The sequence below is a fragment of the Pimephales promelas genome, chromosome 7 (genome assembly GCF_988280905.1).
Source record: "Pimephales promelas chromosome 7, fPimPro1.hap1.1, whole genome shotgun sequence".
Classification (NCBI taxonomy): domain Eukaryota; kingdom Metazoa; phylum Chordata; class Actinopteri; order Cypriniformes; family Leuciscidae; genus Pimephales; species Pimephales promelas.
The window spans coordinates 5,026,475-5,044,129 of NC_142775.1; the positions used below are offsets into that span (position 1 = coordinate 5,026,475).

At 39.7% G+C, this 17,655-nt stretch overlaps 2 protein-coding genes across 2 annotated transcripts in view; one reads left to right on the plus strand and one right to left on the minus strand.

The window, feature by feature from the left end:
• The window catches only part of chn1 (chimerin 1), a 72,586-nt gene that overhangs the window by 505 nt on the left and 54,426 nt on the right, over nucleotides 1-17,655 (plus strand). Inside the window, exons 2-3 of the mRNA XM_039647304.2 lie at nucleotides 6,993-7,031; nucleotides 7,370-7,425. Coding sequence (XP_039503238.2) covers nucleotides 6,993-7,031; nucleotides 7,370-7,425 — 95 coding nt within the window. The remainder of the gene's footprint in view (nucleotides 1-6,992; nucleotides 7,032-7,369; nucleotides 7,426-17,655) is intronic.
• On the minus strand, nucleotides 69-2,988 carry LOC148978251 (uncharacterized). Its single transcript, XM_089133534.1, has 5 exons — nucleotides 2,488-2,988; nucleotides 2,272-2,389; nucleotides 1,223-1,350; nucleotides 1,003-1,146; nucleotides 69-116 (listed from the first exon to the last, which is right to left on the minus strand). The coding sequence occupies exons 1-5, from the start codon at nucleotides 2,986-2,988 to the stop codon at nucleotides 69-71; spliced, it is 939 nt and encodes a 312-aa protein (XP_088989660.1).

Sequence of the window (17,655 nt, forward strand, 5' to 3'; positions counted from 1 at the left end):
TTTCAGTGATAGTAACATCTGTTTATTTGCATTGTTGCGTGCAGATGAGCAAGTCACAATGAATGAGATCATGCGGTCAAAATAAGTTTGACTTCACCCTGCAGTTTGCCATTGTTCTGATGATATTGAAGCAGATCAGGTTATTCTTATCTTTTGTTTGTCTTCATTTGCTTTGTTGAAGTAGTCAGTATCTTCCTTCATATAGCAACAGGTTAATAGCGTTGAACCAGAATGGAAAAAAACACATGTTGACATGTTCTGACTTTATCTAAAATATTTTAATCATAAATTAATATGCAAGATGTTTATGAGCTCATATTGATTATTGGACTATAGAATAAGCGCTTTATACATTTAATCAAGAATAATGTCACTGCAGGACCATGAAGTTGTGAACAAAAGGTGATTCAAATGAGTGAACAACCATCTAAATGCACTCTTGATATACATGTGAACCTAAAACCTGAATTTTATTCAAAACAAGCTATTGGACATGTTATATATCTATCAGGATATGGCCTCAAACACTTGTTGACATTATGGAGAAAAAACGGGGACGAGCAAACATTTTTCTATTAATATGTAATGCTGAATCATATGCGGTCTAGTGTGTGACTGCTAGAAGAAGATAAAAAAAATATCCTTGCCCTCAAGTCATCCTAGGTGTTTATGACTTTCTTCTTTCAGACGAATGCTATCAGAGTTATTAATAAACAACCTGATGCTTCCAATAATGGCAGTGAAATGCACCTTACATTTTGAAACCCAAAAACACACATCCATCTATCATAAAAATAATCTGTATGGCTCCATAGGTTAATAAAGCCCTTCTGAAGTGAAGACAAATATTCATCCATATTTATAACTCTAACTCATAAACTATAATCACTGGCTTTTGGTAACGGCCGTTTGCAAGTCGAGTTCCGCTGACCCGACGCATGACGAGTGACCTCTGACCCGACGCATGATGAGTGACCTCTGACCCGACACATGACAAATGACCTCTGACCCGATGCATGACCCGGCACATGACGAGTGACCTCTGACCTGACACATGAAGAGGGACCTCTGACCCGACACATGACGAGTTACCTCTGACCCGGCGCATGACGAGTGACCTCTGACACGATGTATGACAAGTGACCTCTGACCAAACACATGACGAGTGACCTCTGACCCGATGTATGACAAGTGACCTCTGACCCAACGCATGACGAATGACCTGACCCGACACATGACGAGTGACCTCTGACCCGACACATGACAAATGACCTCTGACCCGATGCATGACGAGTGACCTCTGACCCGACGCATGATGAGGGACTTCTGACCCGACGCATGACGAGTGACCTCTGACACGATGTATGACAAGTAGGGGTGTAACGGTACATGTATTCGTATTGAACCGTTTCGGTTCGAGGCTTCCGGTTCGGTACACATACAAACCGAACGAGTGCTTGGACCATTTTTCCTGCCGGCAAAATTCGTGCTGGCGCGGCCAACACAACGTTGCGCAACATCCAAATGGCAAGCGTAATGAAAGCAGAACGAAACTGCGCTACTCGTTATGTGCTTTACGGATCGTTTATCAGTTCAGACCTGCAACATCTGTGCAGCGCGAGCCGATCTCGATCAAGCAACACTGTTACTACACCGCGCTAAGAGATCCGGTAAAGAAAACATTTGAATTCGCCACTGAGGTAATAACATCGCTGCGAGATCTAGTGAGATGCATTCACATTTCTTCGTTATTAACCGCAGATCTCTATTAGATCAAACAGCGCTGTCATGGAAACCAGGAGAAACATTGTGCCGTGAATGAACTAGTAATACTTTCGTCCACAGACCAGCAACATTCACCATGGATTTAATATAGAAACACTAACTGGAACCAGTTTGGCTGGAATGGTGAAATGCTTTCAAGTACTTCACACATCTTTTTCCAGCACTTAAAAATTCAAATATTATATAAATAAATATATGTTTAAATGTTATTTTTAATGTGATGACCAAAACATTATTTGTTCACCCTTCAAAGATGACCCCCATTTATAAACCTGAAAGTTTCAAGATCTAGGAAAACTCACACTTATTTAAAAATATTTTTTCTTTAAACAAATAGGAAATTTCTCTGGCATTTCTTTCTTTTTGCTGTATCGAAAACGTACCGAACCGTGACTTTAAAACCGAGGTACGTAACGAACCGTGATTTTTGTGTACCGTTACACCCCTAATGACAAGTGACCTCTGACCCAACGCATGACGAATGACCTCTGACCCGACGCATGACGAGTGACCTCTGACCAGACGCATGACGAGTGACCTCCGACCCAACGCATGACGAGTGACCTCTGACCCGACGCATGCTGAATGACCTCTGACCTGATGACTGACCTCTGACCTGACGCATGACGAGTGACCTCTAACCCGATGCATGACCCGACGCATGACGAGTGACCTCTGAACCAGTGACCTCTTAACCGCCGCATGACGAGTGACCTCTGACCCGACGCATGACGAGGGACTTCTGACCCGACACATGACAAATGACCTCTGACCCGATGCATGACGAGTGACCTCTGACCCGACGCATGATGAGGGACCTCTGACCCGACGCATGACGAGTGACCTCTGACACGATGTATGACAAGTAACCTCTGACCCAACACATGACGAATGACCTCTGACCCGACGCATGACGAGTGACCTCTGACCCGTCGCATGACGAGTGACCTCTGACCCGTCGCATGACGAGTGACCTCTGACCCGATGCATGCTGAATGACCTCTGACCTGATGAGTGACCTCTGACCCGACGCATGACGAGGGACCTCTGACCCGATGCATGACCCGACGCATGACGAGTGACCTCTGAACCGACGCATGACGAGTGACCTCTGAACCGACGCATGATGAGTAACCTCTGAACCGACGCATGACGAGTGACCTCTGACCCAACACATGACGAGTGACCTCTGACCCGACACATGACAAATGACCTCTGACCCGATGCATGACCCGGCGCATGGCGAGTGACCTCTGACCCGACGCATGACGAGGGACCTCTGACCCGACGCATGACGAGTGACCTCTGACACGATGTATGACAAGTGACCTCTGACCCGATGCATGACTCGACGCATGACGAGTGACCTCTGACCCGACACATGACGAGTGACCTCTGACCAACGCATGACGAGTGGCCTCTGACCCGACACAAGACGTAATGAGGAACACGGAAACGCAGAGGACAGAGTAAAACAAAACACCAGTCAAGAATTAAAAGTGTAAAACGAGAAAATATTTAAAGAGAAATGTGGGAGGAGCTTGAGTTTGTTGCCCAGTTCTATTTGTTTGAACATCCTACGCCATGCGTCAGGTCAGAGGTCACCCATCATGCATCGGGTCAGATGTCATGCGTCAGGTCAGAGGTCACCCGTCATGCGTTGTTTCAGACGTCACCCGTGATGTGTCGGGTCAGAGGTCACCCCTCGTGGGTCGAGTCAGAGGTCACTCTTCCGCCAGAACTAGACTTGTGTACGACCGTAACCGGATTCTAGTTTATGAAGTTAGAAATATGGATATTTTTCTTACAGAAATGCATGGCTTTGCTTCAGAAGGCCTATATTAAGTCGTATGGATTTATTTTATGATGGATGGGTCGTAGGTACCATTCACTCCCATTATACAGGTCCTATTTTCCATAATGTAATGATAAAAATTAAACTTTCACATGTTTTAGACACATTGCACACCAACTGAAATATTTCAGGTCTTTTATTGTGTTAATACTGATGATTTTGGCATACAGCTCATGAAAACCCAAAATTCATATCTCAAAAAATTTGCATATTTCATCCGACCAAGAAAAGAAGTGTTTTAATGCAAAAAAAAAAAAAGTCAGCCTTCAAATAATTATGTTCAGTTATGCACTCAATACTTGGTTGGGAATCCTTTTGTAGAAATGACTGCTTCAGTGCGGCGTGGCATGGAGCCTGTGGCACTGCTGAGGTGTTATGGAGGCCCAGGATGCTTCGATAGCGGCCTTAAAGGGTTAGTTCACCCAAAAATGAAAATTAAGTCATTAATTACTCACCCCCATGCAACCCCGTAAGACCTTCGTTCATCTTCGGAACACAAATAAAGATATTTTTGATTGAATCTGAGGGCTGGATCAGTCCTATAGACTGCCTGAGGGACTGGCTCTTGACGGCCCATAAAGTCATTAAAGAAAAGGTTTAAATATTCCATGTGCCTACAGCGGCTCAATTATAAGTTTATCAAGCGACGAGACTACTTTTTGTGCGAAAAAAACATAAATAACGACTTTATTCCACTATTCCATTACTTCCTTATGGGCGCATGCGCGAGAACTGAGACGAGGACGTTCTCATTCGTCTAATTCTTGTTACCGGCTGCTGCTCACCGCTTAGGAGTTTTACCGCCCCCTACCGTATAAGATGATGTGCTGATATAGCTGGAAGCGCAAAACTTTCTGTTTACAAGCAGAGGAAGATGCGCGCTGTACATACGCTTTTCAATTTGCGTATTTTCTGCACTATAAGGTGCACTTAAAAGCCTTTAATCTTCTCAAAAAACGACAGTGTTCCTTATAATCCGGAGCGCCTTATATATGGATCATCATTTTATACGGTAGGGGGCGGTAAAACTCCTAAGCGGTGAGCAGCCGGTAACAAGAAGTAGACGAATGAGAACGTCCTCGTCTCAGTTCTCGCGCATGCGCCCATAAGGAAGTAATGGAATAGTGGAATAAAGTCGTTATTTATGTTTTTTTCGCACAAAAAGTATTCTCGTCGCTTGATAAACTTATAATTGAGCCGCTGTAGGCACATGGAATATTCAAACCTTTTCTTTAATGACTTTATGGGCCGTCAAGAGCCAGTTCCTTAGGCAGTCTAGGACTGATCGAGCTCTCAGATTCAATCAAAAATATCTTTATTTGTGTTCCGAAGATGAACGAAGGTCTTACGGGGTTGCATGGGGGTGAGTAATTAATGACTTAATTTTCATTTTTGGGTGAACTAACCCTTTAAGCTCATCCAGAGTGTTGGTAGGAACTCAACTGTCTGATAGGAATTTTGGGTTTTCATGAGCTGTATGCCAAAATCATCAGTATTAAAACAATAAAACACCTGAAATATTTCAGTTGGTGTGCAATGAATCTAAAATATATGAAAGTTTAATTTTTATCGTTACACTATGGAAAATAATGAACTTTATCACAATATTTCAATTTTTTTTTGAGAAAGACCTGTAAGGTTTGGAAAAGAGCCAGGATATTTTTTTATTCTGGCTCTTCCAAATGCTTCAAACTTGGAAGTACCCTTTGTGATGAACATAATAGAATGTTTTTTTTTTTTTCTTCTTTCTATTTTGGATGTTTCTGTGAAAGGAAGAGGAAGCTGTCAGAGGAGAGAGAGAGAGAGTGAGTTGTAATGGTTGTGGAGCGGGGCCAGTCGTGCTGTGAAGGGCCTCTATTGTTCATGAAGTGGGTCTTTACACAGGGTTTCCTGCTCGTGTTCATTAATCTTCTAATGAGCCCTCGGAAGAAGCATCTACATCTTGCTGTCAGCTCAACTGCAAATCCATTCAGAAACGCCACCAAAACCACATACTGTGCACAATGCCAGTCTCTTCTGTTTATCAAGGCTGCTTTTAATTATTTGATGGAAAATACAGTAAACCTGTAATATTGTGAAATAATATTATAATTTATTCCTGTGATCAAAGCTGAATGTTCAGCATCATTACTCTTCAGTCTTCAGTGTCACATGATCCTTCAGAAATAAAGTCTAATTATTAATGCTAATCAAACGACAAAAGAGAAAATCTCTCACTGCTCGTCTTAAGCGCTTTTGTAACTTTAGTAAGAATAAATGTGTATTTAATTAATACATTAATGACAATGCGGTTTTTTTTTTTATATACATTTCATTACTTTATACATTATATCCAGTATTTCTGGTTGTTTTTCAGGTAGCTCTGTTTAACTTGTGTCGATTGTAGTTTGTTTTCTTTGCTCTTTTTTATTTCTGTTTAGCTTGAGAGTTTTTTTTAGGCTAGAATTAGTTTTTAAAAATCGTGATAAGAAGGATGGATTTCAAAAATGTATTTAAAGCAAAAACAACTATATTGTGATGCATATCGTTATCTTGAAATAATAATATTACTCATATCCTGATATTTGTTTAGTCGTATCGCCCACCCCGAGAAACCCTGATACTTTATTTTCCATGATTCTTTGATGAAAAGAAAGTTCAAACGAACTTCATTTATTTAAAATATACTAATTTTGTATCGTAATAAATGTCTTTACTGTCACTTTTGAATAATTTAATATGTCCTTGCTGAATAAAAGGTTTTTTTTACCCCAAACATTTGAATGGTAGTGTATCTCAGTTTCCACAGAAATATTTCAACATTGATAATAATCAGAAATGTTTCTTGATCATCAAATCATCATATTAGAGTGATTTTTGAAGGATCATGTGACACTGAAGACTGGAGTAATGATGCTAGAAATACAGCTTTGATCACAGGAATAAATTACACTTTACTATATATTCACATAAAAAACAGCTGTTTAAAAAATGTAATAATATTCAATATCAAAGAAATGCAAAAAAAACCCCCACACATTTATTCCTTTTGGCCAATATAATATAATATATTTCCTCTGCCCTGCATTGTCAAATGAAATGAATATAATAAATTTAGTTAAAAAACAAAATAATAAACTGCAACTTCGTCCTGTTGTCCAGCAGAAGGCAGTGTCACACCATCAACACACACACGTATGTGAGGCTCTTGTGAAATGTACTAATGATGTTTGCTTTGGCTTCTCGTGTCAGATCACTAATACATAGATAAAGATGTAAACATGAATTGTACTATCGTTTCTTTTAGGCTAAATGTCATTTTTTCATACGCGAGCACTTGTCTAACTGAATAATGTCTCCCTTTTCCTCTCAGATAACGATGAGTACAGACCTCCCGTGTGGAAATCCTATTGTAAGTGTACTTTATAATTCAGCGACATATAAAATTTTCTTTGCAGTAAGATCTCACAAGTTAACATAATTCTAGTTTTATCTGGAGAGTACAGCTAATGAAAACTTATTTCAACTGCATTTTCAAGAAGAAAAAAAAGAATATTAGATACGTTATGTACGGAGCCCCTAAAGGGACATTTGCAAAAATATAATTAACGTGCGCACGAGAAACGTTAAAACTCTCGAGATACGTTTCTCGTGAGCACGTGGAAGTTTTGCAAAGGTCCGTTTAAAAGGAGTCCGTCGTTCGTGTAATTAATAACCGGTATATTCCCTTGTCCTGTGTGACTGTAATAGTGTACCAGCTCCAGCAGGAGGCGCCGCATCCACGCAGGGTCACGTGCACATCTGAGGTGAGTGTGTGTGAACAATCGCAATGCAACTCAAATAGGCTCTGAAAATGAAAGGGTTTCAATGAATGTATAAATGTAAGACTTTTAAGCATACAAACATGACAGACAAAAACATTTGAGTGGGGTTTTGTGAGGCTCGAAGCTGGAGGAAGACACATTATATTAATGATCAGTGTTGTTGAAGCTGTTTGCTCAGTTACAACCCTCAGTTCAGATAGTTTGTTGGTATTTCTGTGCATGGTATAAAAGGAGTATTATATAGGTCACCCATCTTCACTGAATTACTAATGCATGTGTTAATTGCACGAGGGTCTAGACTTCTGGTCCTCCAGAGGCGATATAAACAACACACCAGAGGAGAAGTGCGCCGCTCCATTACTCAGGCTGATATTAGTGGCAGTAATTAAGGATGCTGCTGTTGAATTATTCATCTGTATCATGAAAATCTTGTGTTTGTGTTGCGTTTAGAGACGGGGGTGAGACATTTAAACTCATTGGCCTCTCCCATCACTGTCTGCAGGGTTTCATGAACGGATGAACATTAATTATGAAATCTGATGGTCACTGTCAGCTGCTGTTTGGGAGCTTCTTTAATGATAATATTAGGAATTTATAATATGGTGGTGATCATATTGGTATTCATTTAATTAAGAATTAATTACTGCTTCTATCCTCATTTTCACCTTAAAATAAAACAAGCCATTTGAAAATAAAGCCTTTTTTTAGGACTTTTTTATTTATTTATTTATTTATTTTTCCACAAAAATGTAACTTATTTATCCCCAGTAAAAAAAACTGTAGCTCAATTATTATTATTATTTAATTATTTAAATCAGCAGAAATTATAAGCATCGCAACAAACCCTGTGATGGTTTAATTCTTAAAATCTACATTTTATTTAATATATTTATTCATATGTTCTTTCATAATTTAGAATTAAGTTAAAAAAGAGCTAGTTACATTTCACCCCAAAATGAAAAGAACAATAATTTGTACTTATTTTTTTTTGTCTAAAAAAAATTTGTTGTTGCTTTGTGAAAATTTTCATGACAATAAATGCATTCATCCCCAGTAAAAATACAATAGTACAATGATTTTGTTTTATATTTATAGCATATTGGTATTCATTTAAGAATTAAGTTTGACTAGGCATGTACTGATTCTATCCTCATTTTCACCTTAAAACGAAACCCAAGTAATTTGAAAATGAAGCCTATTTTAGGACTTTTTTATTTATTTATTTATTTTTCCACAAAAATTAAACAAATTTATCCCCAGTAAAAATTACTGTAGCACAATTATTATTATTATTATTTAAATTATTTAAATCAGCAGAAATTATAAGCAGCACTCTAATGGTTTAATACTTAAAATCAAAATGTATTTAATATATTTGTTTATTCATTCTTTCAGAATTTAGAATTAAGTTAAAAAAGAGCTATACATTTCACCCCAAAATGAAAAGAATGATAATTTTTACTTATTTTTTGCCTAAAAAAATGTTGCTGCTGCTTTGTGAAAATTTTCACGACAATAAATGCATTCATCCCCAGTAAAAATACAATAGTACAATGATTTTGTTTTACATTTATAGCATTAATGCAGTGATAGTTGAAATACTATTTATTCATTCATTCAGAATTCAGTTTGATTCTGCCCTTTTTTTTCTTTTGCATTGACATTATTTTCATATTAAACATTAATGACTGTAGTACAAATGATTTTTTTAATCAACATAAATTACAGGCTGCACAACAAATACCACAATGGTTTAACATTTAATTGTACTTATTTTTTTATATTGCATTGGTAAAAAAAATCGTACAGATCATTAGGCTAAATTTTCTTTAAACAAAATGCAAAATTAATTTTGCAATGAAATATATCCTGGCTATTTCTTGACAAGTTTCCCTATTTTTCTGCTCATCTACTGACTTTTACTCTTCTTCTACTCTTCACAAGCTTTTCTGTATTTGTTTTAAAAACAGGCAAACATAAGCGATCCCTCACGAGTGCTGAAGCACTAATAGTAGTTTTGGTGTGACTGTGTTTTATATATTTGTATGTTCTCATTGATCATAAAGAGCATGCTCCTCCAGAAAGCCATATGCTGTATTGCCTCTTAAAGCCGCAGACGTGTGTGTTTTAATAAGATGTTGATCTGCTGAACACTGATGGTGTCTCCTGCTGTTCGCACAATTCAGCAGGTATTTTACACACACACCCCCTCTCAGCTGACTGGACGTCTTCTTAATTAATGCTGGATTAACATTAAACAGATGCACACTGCTCTTCATGTTTATCTCGAGGGCTTCTTAAGGATTCATTCTGGCCCGCTCCTCGCTCTGGGCTTCTGGCCATTATCTGCTCCTGTAAAGCGCATCAGTCCAGTGCGGGGCGGGGGGTTATTGTGCCAAGAGGTTTAACCCTGTCTAATCCCCTTCAAATGGCCCCACATTTATGTATTTTTTTGCATTCAGAACATGCAAATCAGTGAGCAGAGTCCTCACACACACTGTCCAGAGCTCAGCACACAACTCACAGGACACTTCAGAAAGCGTTCGGCTTTCCTTTTATCAGGAGTCATGATGACAGATAGTGCTTTTGCTTCAGGACTCTTACATTAGACATAAGTGGCGACCTCAGGGGCCTGTCTAATTTTAAACCCACAACCCGTACTTGTAATCTAGGTCATAATATATATTTTTTTCTTTGTGGTTTTTCACTGACTACGTTTACATGCAGCCAATAACCCGTTCAAAACCGGGATATTAGCCATAACCCGGTCATGTAAACACCGGCAAAAACCCGAATATGCTCATATCCCGGATTTTAGAAACCGGGATATTATACATGGGGTAACCTGAATTTTTGGTCATGTAAACGCGTATCGGCATATCCCCATAGTGATTTGTGTTCTGCGCATGTTTTATTCGCAAGGAATCTTGGTTTTTTGAGTAGAGAAACTTCTCGGCGCATACACAAATCCGCGTGCAGTATACCGGAAGTAAACATGGCGAGACGCAGCACAGCATACTTTTGGAGTGAGCTCAGTAACGTTACCAGCATCAAAGCGCAAACAAAGCTTTTGCTATCTGCCCCGAACTATTCATTATCCGCGGGCTGCTGTTGTTGTTTTCTTTGGATACAGGAAGAAGAATCGGAAATGACACGTATTGCGTCTTAAGGTTGTCCGTATGTTTCGACGCAAACCGCGCGTCGCCGTTTACATCGGGATATCGCAATTCCATGTATACAGGAGAAACTCTCTCTGCTCACGCATGTAAACGGGTTATTCCGAATGTTTCAGAAAGCCGAATAATGGCCTTAACCGGACCATAACCCGAAAATTGGCTGCATGTAATTAAACGTAGTCAATGTTAAGTGTTCAGCAAACACAAAATGGTACAATTTTGAAAGTTTCCTGCAAAAATGATAAAAAGATAATTACTTGAGACCCAGGAATACATAGTTGCCAGGATTTTTTTTAAATAATTTTGTACGCTGAAATAGGTGTTCTGGTTTCTCAGTTTGCTCATTTTCAAAATTTGTTTTCATTAACACAAATATCTATTCACCCAATCACATGGCAGCAACTCAATCCATTAGTCAAGATGATCTGCAAGATCAAGTTCAAGTGCAAGTTCAAACTGAGCATCAGAATAGGGAATACAGTTGATTAAAGGGTTAGTTCACCCAAAAATGAAAATTAAGTCATTAATTACTCACCCCCATGCTGTTCCAACCCCGTAAGACCTTCGTTCATCTTTGGAACACAAATAAAGATATTTTTGATTGAATCTGAGAGCTGGATCACTCCTTCATAGACTGCCTAAGGGACTGGCTCTTGACGGCCCATAAAGTCATTAAAGAAAAGATTTGAATATTCCATGTGCCTACAGCGGCTCAATTATAAGTTTATCAAGCGACGAGACTACTTTTTGTGTGAAAAAAACATAAATAACGACTTAATTCGACTATTCCATTACTTCCTTATGGGCACATGCGCGAGAACTGAGACGAGGACGTTCTCATTCGTCTACTTCTTGTTACCGGCTGCTCACTGCTTAGGAGTTTTACCGCCCCCTACCGTATAAATTGATGATCCATATATAAGGCGCTCTGGATTATAAGGAACACTGTCGTTTTTTGAGAAGATTAAAGGCTTTTAAGTGCACCTTATAGTGCGGAAAATACGCAAATTGAAAAGCGTATGTACAGCGCGCATCTTCCTCTGCTTGTAAACAGAAAGTTTTGCGCTTCCAGCTATATCAGCACATCATCTTATACGGTAGGGGGCGGTAAAACTCCTAAGCGGTGAGCAGCCGGTAACAAGAATTAGTCGAATGAGAACGTCCTCGTCTCAGTTCTCGCGCATGCGCCCATAAGGAAGTAATTGAATAGTGGAATTAAGTCGTTATTTATGTTTTTTTCGCACAAAAAGTAGTCTCGTCGCTTGATAAACTTATAATTGAGCCGCTGTAGGCACATGGAATATTTAAACCTTTTCTTTAATGACTTTCTGGGCCGTCAAGAGGCAGTCCCTTAGGCAGTCTATGGAAGAGTGATCCAGCTCTCAGATTCAATCAAAAATATCTTAATTTGTGTTCCGAAGATGAACGAAGGTCTTACGGGGTTGGTACAGCATGGGGGTGAGTAATTAATGACTTAATTTTCATTTTTGGGTGAACTAACCCTTTAACGTGACTTTAATGGGTTTCAGAAACTGCTGATCTACTGGGATTTTCACAAACAACCATCTCTAGGGTTTACAAAGAATGATCAGAAAAAGAGGAAAAATGCAGTGAGAGTCGGTTCTGTGGGAGAAAATGGCTTGTTGAGGTCAGAGGAGAATGACCAGACTGGTTCAGCTGATAGAAAGACAACAGTAACTCAAATAAGCACTTGATACAACCGAGGTCTGGAGAAGAGCATCTCTGAACACACAACACACCAAACCTTGAAGCTGAAGAGCATCTCTGAACACACAACACACCAAACCTTGAAGCTGAAGAGCATCTCTGAACACTCAACACACCAAACCTTGAAGCAGAAGAGCATCTCTGAACACTCAACACACCAAACCTTGAAGCAGAAGAGCATCTCTGAACACACAACACATCAAACCTTGAAGCTGAAGAGCATCTCTGAACACTCAACACATCAAACCTTGAAGCTGAAGAGCATCTCTGAACACACAACACATGGATCCACCAGGATAACACACACGTCACAAAGCTCAAATCATCTCTAACTGGTCTCTTGATCATGGCAGTGAGTCACTAAACTCACAGACTGATCTCATGAAGTAGCGTGTGTATGACACACCAATTCGTATTTCCATTTTTGGCGTGCTATCAAGACGCATAATTGCTTTTCAGCGTGTTTATGAGCGCCGTTGACTTAACGTTATATAAATATATGACTTACCTCAAGCCCGTCCCTAAACCTAACCGTCACTGGGGTTAATGGCATTTATGACTGTTCCCTTAACATCCTAGTCAGTCCCTCCAGGATTTCGCGATGTCGCGATCGCAACTATTAACGCAACTTCAACAAATCCACGTGAATTCAGTGCGCCTTGCAATTTTGAAAAATCACCGCAACTTTTCTGCAACTTTGACGAATCATCGCGCCGCGGTCTCCTGCAAAGCGTCGTCATACGTCAGCAAACTCACTTTTTTTGTTCAGAAGACGCAGCAGATGTGGACTGTCTTTTTTTTTTTTTTTTTTAATTTTCATTTCATTTATTTTCTATTCTCTCTTTTCATGGTAATGCAACACGAAATACCACAAAAACAATTTAACAAATCAAACCAACACAAAGTACATTCCATGACAAAGAAAAGAACAGGAGTAGGATGAAGAAAAAAATCTTATAAGCTCCTACCCCATTCCTATAAACAAGATTCACAAATTAGATCGTTTTAAATCGTTTGTTTTGCCTTTTATGGTTACTAATGGTTAGTTAGTTTGTTCGTGTGTTACAAAGTGTGTGACTTTGTCTCTTAAGTCAATTCGGGACTACAATAGAGTTCTGTGGGACATAATAGAGTCCCTTTGGGGTGGACTTTGAACTTTTCTCTCTTAGTAAACCTATAACATGCACAAAAATTAACACAATAAAGGAAAGGGGAAAAGCCAAAAAGCATAATATGGGCATTTTAAGTAAAAATCTATCTATCTTTGCCGGTTTAACCTATAAAAACATGCAGAAGAACATCGCAACTTTTTAAAAAAGCGGCCGCAACATCAGGCATTTTAGGCCGCAACAATCACAAAAAAGGCCCGCGAAATCCTGGAGGGACTGCCTAGGTAAAAAAAAAGATATGACTTACCTCAACCCCGTCCCTAAACCTAACCGTCACTGGGGTTAATGGCATTTATGACTGGACATTTGACGGAGTGTACAGACACGCGGAATGACGCGAACGTTAATGGCGTAGACATACACGCGGATAGCTCAAAATGCGTAGAGATAACACGCCACTTGACTCGAAAGTGGCGTGTATGTTTACGCAAAAGTCATGATGTCATGCTGAAACTCAAACGGCCTCCAGTCACCAGATCTCAGTCCAGTAGAGCAGATTTGGGATGTGGATGAACGGGAGATTCACATCATGGATCATGTGCAACTGTGTGAAGATATTGTGTCAATATGGACCAGAATCTCTGAGAGATGTTTCCAGCACCTTGTTGAATCTTTGAAGAAGAAGAGCATCTCTGAACACACAAAACCTTGTTGAACCTTTGCCATGAGTGAGTGTATGCAAAAGTAGGAACCAATTATTCTCGAAGTTTCTCTGAAGAAAATATTTACATTACATGATTTTGGTTGATATGTGATTCAGAACCACAGGTTATGTAAGAGTTAAAGAAAAGAGCCGTCCTTCTCACAGATGCTGCGGTCGTGTTTCATTCATTCTTTGTGTCCGAACCGTGAAGGGTTTGCTTTTCACTCCATTACAGATTTCATTCGCACTGCAGGACCAGTTTGTCCTTTCTTGCTGTAATAGAATTATGTTTCGCGACAAGATTCAGCTCAATCCCTTTTGAGGCTACATAGATTTATCACGGTGACCACATTGCTTCTAATATTAGTGTTTTTGTTTTCTTCTTGTAGTTATCTCATTGGCCAGATTGCTAATTCATTGGGTAATTAGTAGCCTACGCTAGTCTAGATATGAGAGATCTTTTAATCCTCAATTGTCCTGAACAATACTGTATGCAACCTCAATAGTCCAGGCCATTGATTTTGAACGCATGTTGTGAGGAAGCCGAGTGTGTGTGTTTAGCTCAGCTGACCTCAGTTGTTAGTTGTTGTGTGTGAGGAACTCAGTGTGTCTCTCTCAGTGCTGGTGTGTATGCCTGCTGAGATTTCTGTTCATTACGAGCCGTCTGTGTCCGCTCGTCTCACACCACTCGCCAAATCAAAGAGCTAGATCTGACATGAGGGGTTTCCTTTGGTGTTATCGTGAGCGTGTGATGGAAGAACCCGACATTCGTTCCCTGTGTGTGTGTGAGAGTCTTGTGTATTACTCTCAGAGGAGATTTATACAGTCAAGGCACTTAAAACCTAGATCTAGTAATGCGTTTTAAAGTTAACGTGCCAGCAGGCACCTTGATGTCAATTTGACGTCAAATATTAAACAAGATTTGATCAAAATGCTTCAAAGCATATTCAGATTATACATCAAGTTCTTCCGGTGGTTAAATGGTGAAAATATGAGGTTTGAACCCATAATGAAATTGATGATAGAAGTATATCAGTGTGCAGATGATGTCAAATAGACATCAAATTGACGTGAAACATAGTCATCAAAGAATTGGTCAAAAATGCAAATCAAATAAACGCCAAAACGTTAATTTAATGTCAAGTTTGATCGGTTTGATTTGCATTTATGACCAATTCTTTGACTATGGCTACGTTCACACTGCAGGGCTTAATGCTCAATTCCAATTTTTTGAAAAAATTCGATTTTTTTTTTTCGATTTCCAATTAAATGCGACCTTTTGTGATCTCCCGCATGCACAGAAGAGTAAACAACGGTCAACAACGTCACTTGTTGTTTGCGCAATAGTTCTTTTTTTTTTCCATATGTTGCGAGCTTTTGTTTTATTATTATTATTGCCACAGCCCATATACAAACACAGACAACAATTATTTTCTCGACGGGCAAAGTTTGCACATAAATGTACGATTTTTCCGATCCTCACCGTCACCGGCCTCGTCATAAAACCCGTTTAATTGATAGTACGCGTCCTTGGCGCTCCTTGCTTTGTCGCCGGCGGCCGCGATGCAACACTGGTGGCTAGTGTTGCCAGATTGGGTGTTTTTTCGCTACATTTTAAGGCATGTTTACATGTGTTTTAGCCAGGAGGGCGCTATAGAAATCTGGCACCCTACTGTACGAAGTTAAACTGACAGAGAGCGCACGTTCACAGACACCAGAATGAACGTGTTCACAGTAATGTTCATGAGGCAGTAATACAGTACGTTTAATGTGAACTGTCACGTTCGCCCAAAATATGAACGCGTTCATGCACTATCGTTCATTGAGCGCGTTTAGGCACAACACTGGGGAAGAGACACGTCTGCAGCGGCCCATAACAGTGCAGAAATGCGTTGGAGTTAGCGTGTATTGGCTAGCTACAGGTGCGTGCAATGACATGTGGGTTGGATATATGTGACCTGATCGTTCAGGTTGAAGTCGCATTTCAAAAGTTCGGATACATATCGGATTTGGACCACATACCCAAGTGGCCTGGGAAAAGATTGAATATTTGAAAAGATCGGATCTGTGTCGTTCAGACTGTCATGGCGGAATTTGGTCGTTTCAGCCTGCAGTGTGAGCGTAGCCTATGTTTGACGTTTATTTTGCCCGCTGGGTTATTTCTCATTGATAAAGCCCTTTCTTCTAGTTGTACCTCAGCTTCATGTGGAGTCATCGCATCAGTGAGGTGTTTGCTGACTGACATCTGGGGGAAAAAAGCTTTATTCCAGCGATTTAGCAAAAAAGAAGCAGGTATCATTATCATGTACATTCAAACATGGTTTTCCTTATGCCGTTTTAGGGGTTTAACACACTACCTGTCATTGATTTTTGAGCAGTTCAGCATGTCAACATCTGGCTCAGATTGGGCTGTCAATGGCGATTCATGCATGCTAAATGCTAAATGTTTGGTGTAGCATTAGCTTCAGGGCTAGGCGCAAACACTGTTTTTATATGTTTGAATCTGGCTGAAATCGTACCAGTTTTTATATTCCTTAGGACCAAACAAAAATCTATTTAGTATAATGTGAACTGATGAATTGTGCACATTAAGAGCAGGAAAATGCGTTCAAGTAAATGTGCTGTTTTTCCTGAAATGGGAAAGACACAAATGTAATGAAATTAACATTATAAATGAGGTGAGAAATGAAACAATTGGCTCATTTTTCCATTGTCACCTGCTCATTGCTGATATTAGTGTTTAAGGATGCTGATAGAGAAACCCAGACAGAAATCAGACGCTCCCATTCTTCATGCAGAAAATACTGCGCACTCAGCAGTCTGCACACACACACACACACATGCACACACACACATGCACACAGGCCCTTTGACTGTTAAACTGGCTTCCAGTGATTGATCAGCTCTATAGTGTTGCTGATTCCCATCATTAGCTGGCTTTATTACCCTGTCGGTCATCTCACCTACAACCCGCTTCACACACACATAAACACACAACCCTGCTTTACAAAACACTTCTGCTTTTATTCTCATCAGGAAACGATGTTATTCCATCCCACATCCCATTTACCCAGAAACGTTCAGTCATTCACCGACTGACAGTTTCATTACATGTTAAAGCTGAACTGGTTTGGTTTATTCCTCTCGGTTGAATATATTTCAGGGGTGTTCATGTTTTCTTATAATCTGCCTTTCGCATTGTGTAGCACCTTTTTATTTTTCTTAAAGTTCATATATATATATATTTTCCTCAGACCTTGTAAAGCTTCTCACACAGAACATTGTTCTTCTGCCCTGTGTTTAAGATGTGTGTGAGAGAAACAGAGAGAGAGAGAGAGACTGGGGGAAGGGGGATGATTGGATTCTCTCTGTCTCTGGAAGCTCGGGGTTCATCAGCAGGGAGGGTGTAATGCTCATTTATTTGTGTTTGGGCTGATTATAGATGCTGTTGTTGGATCAAGGGTTAAATGTCACCAACGAACATTTGTAGAAAACA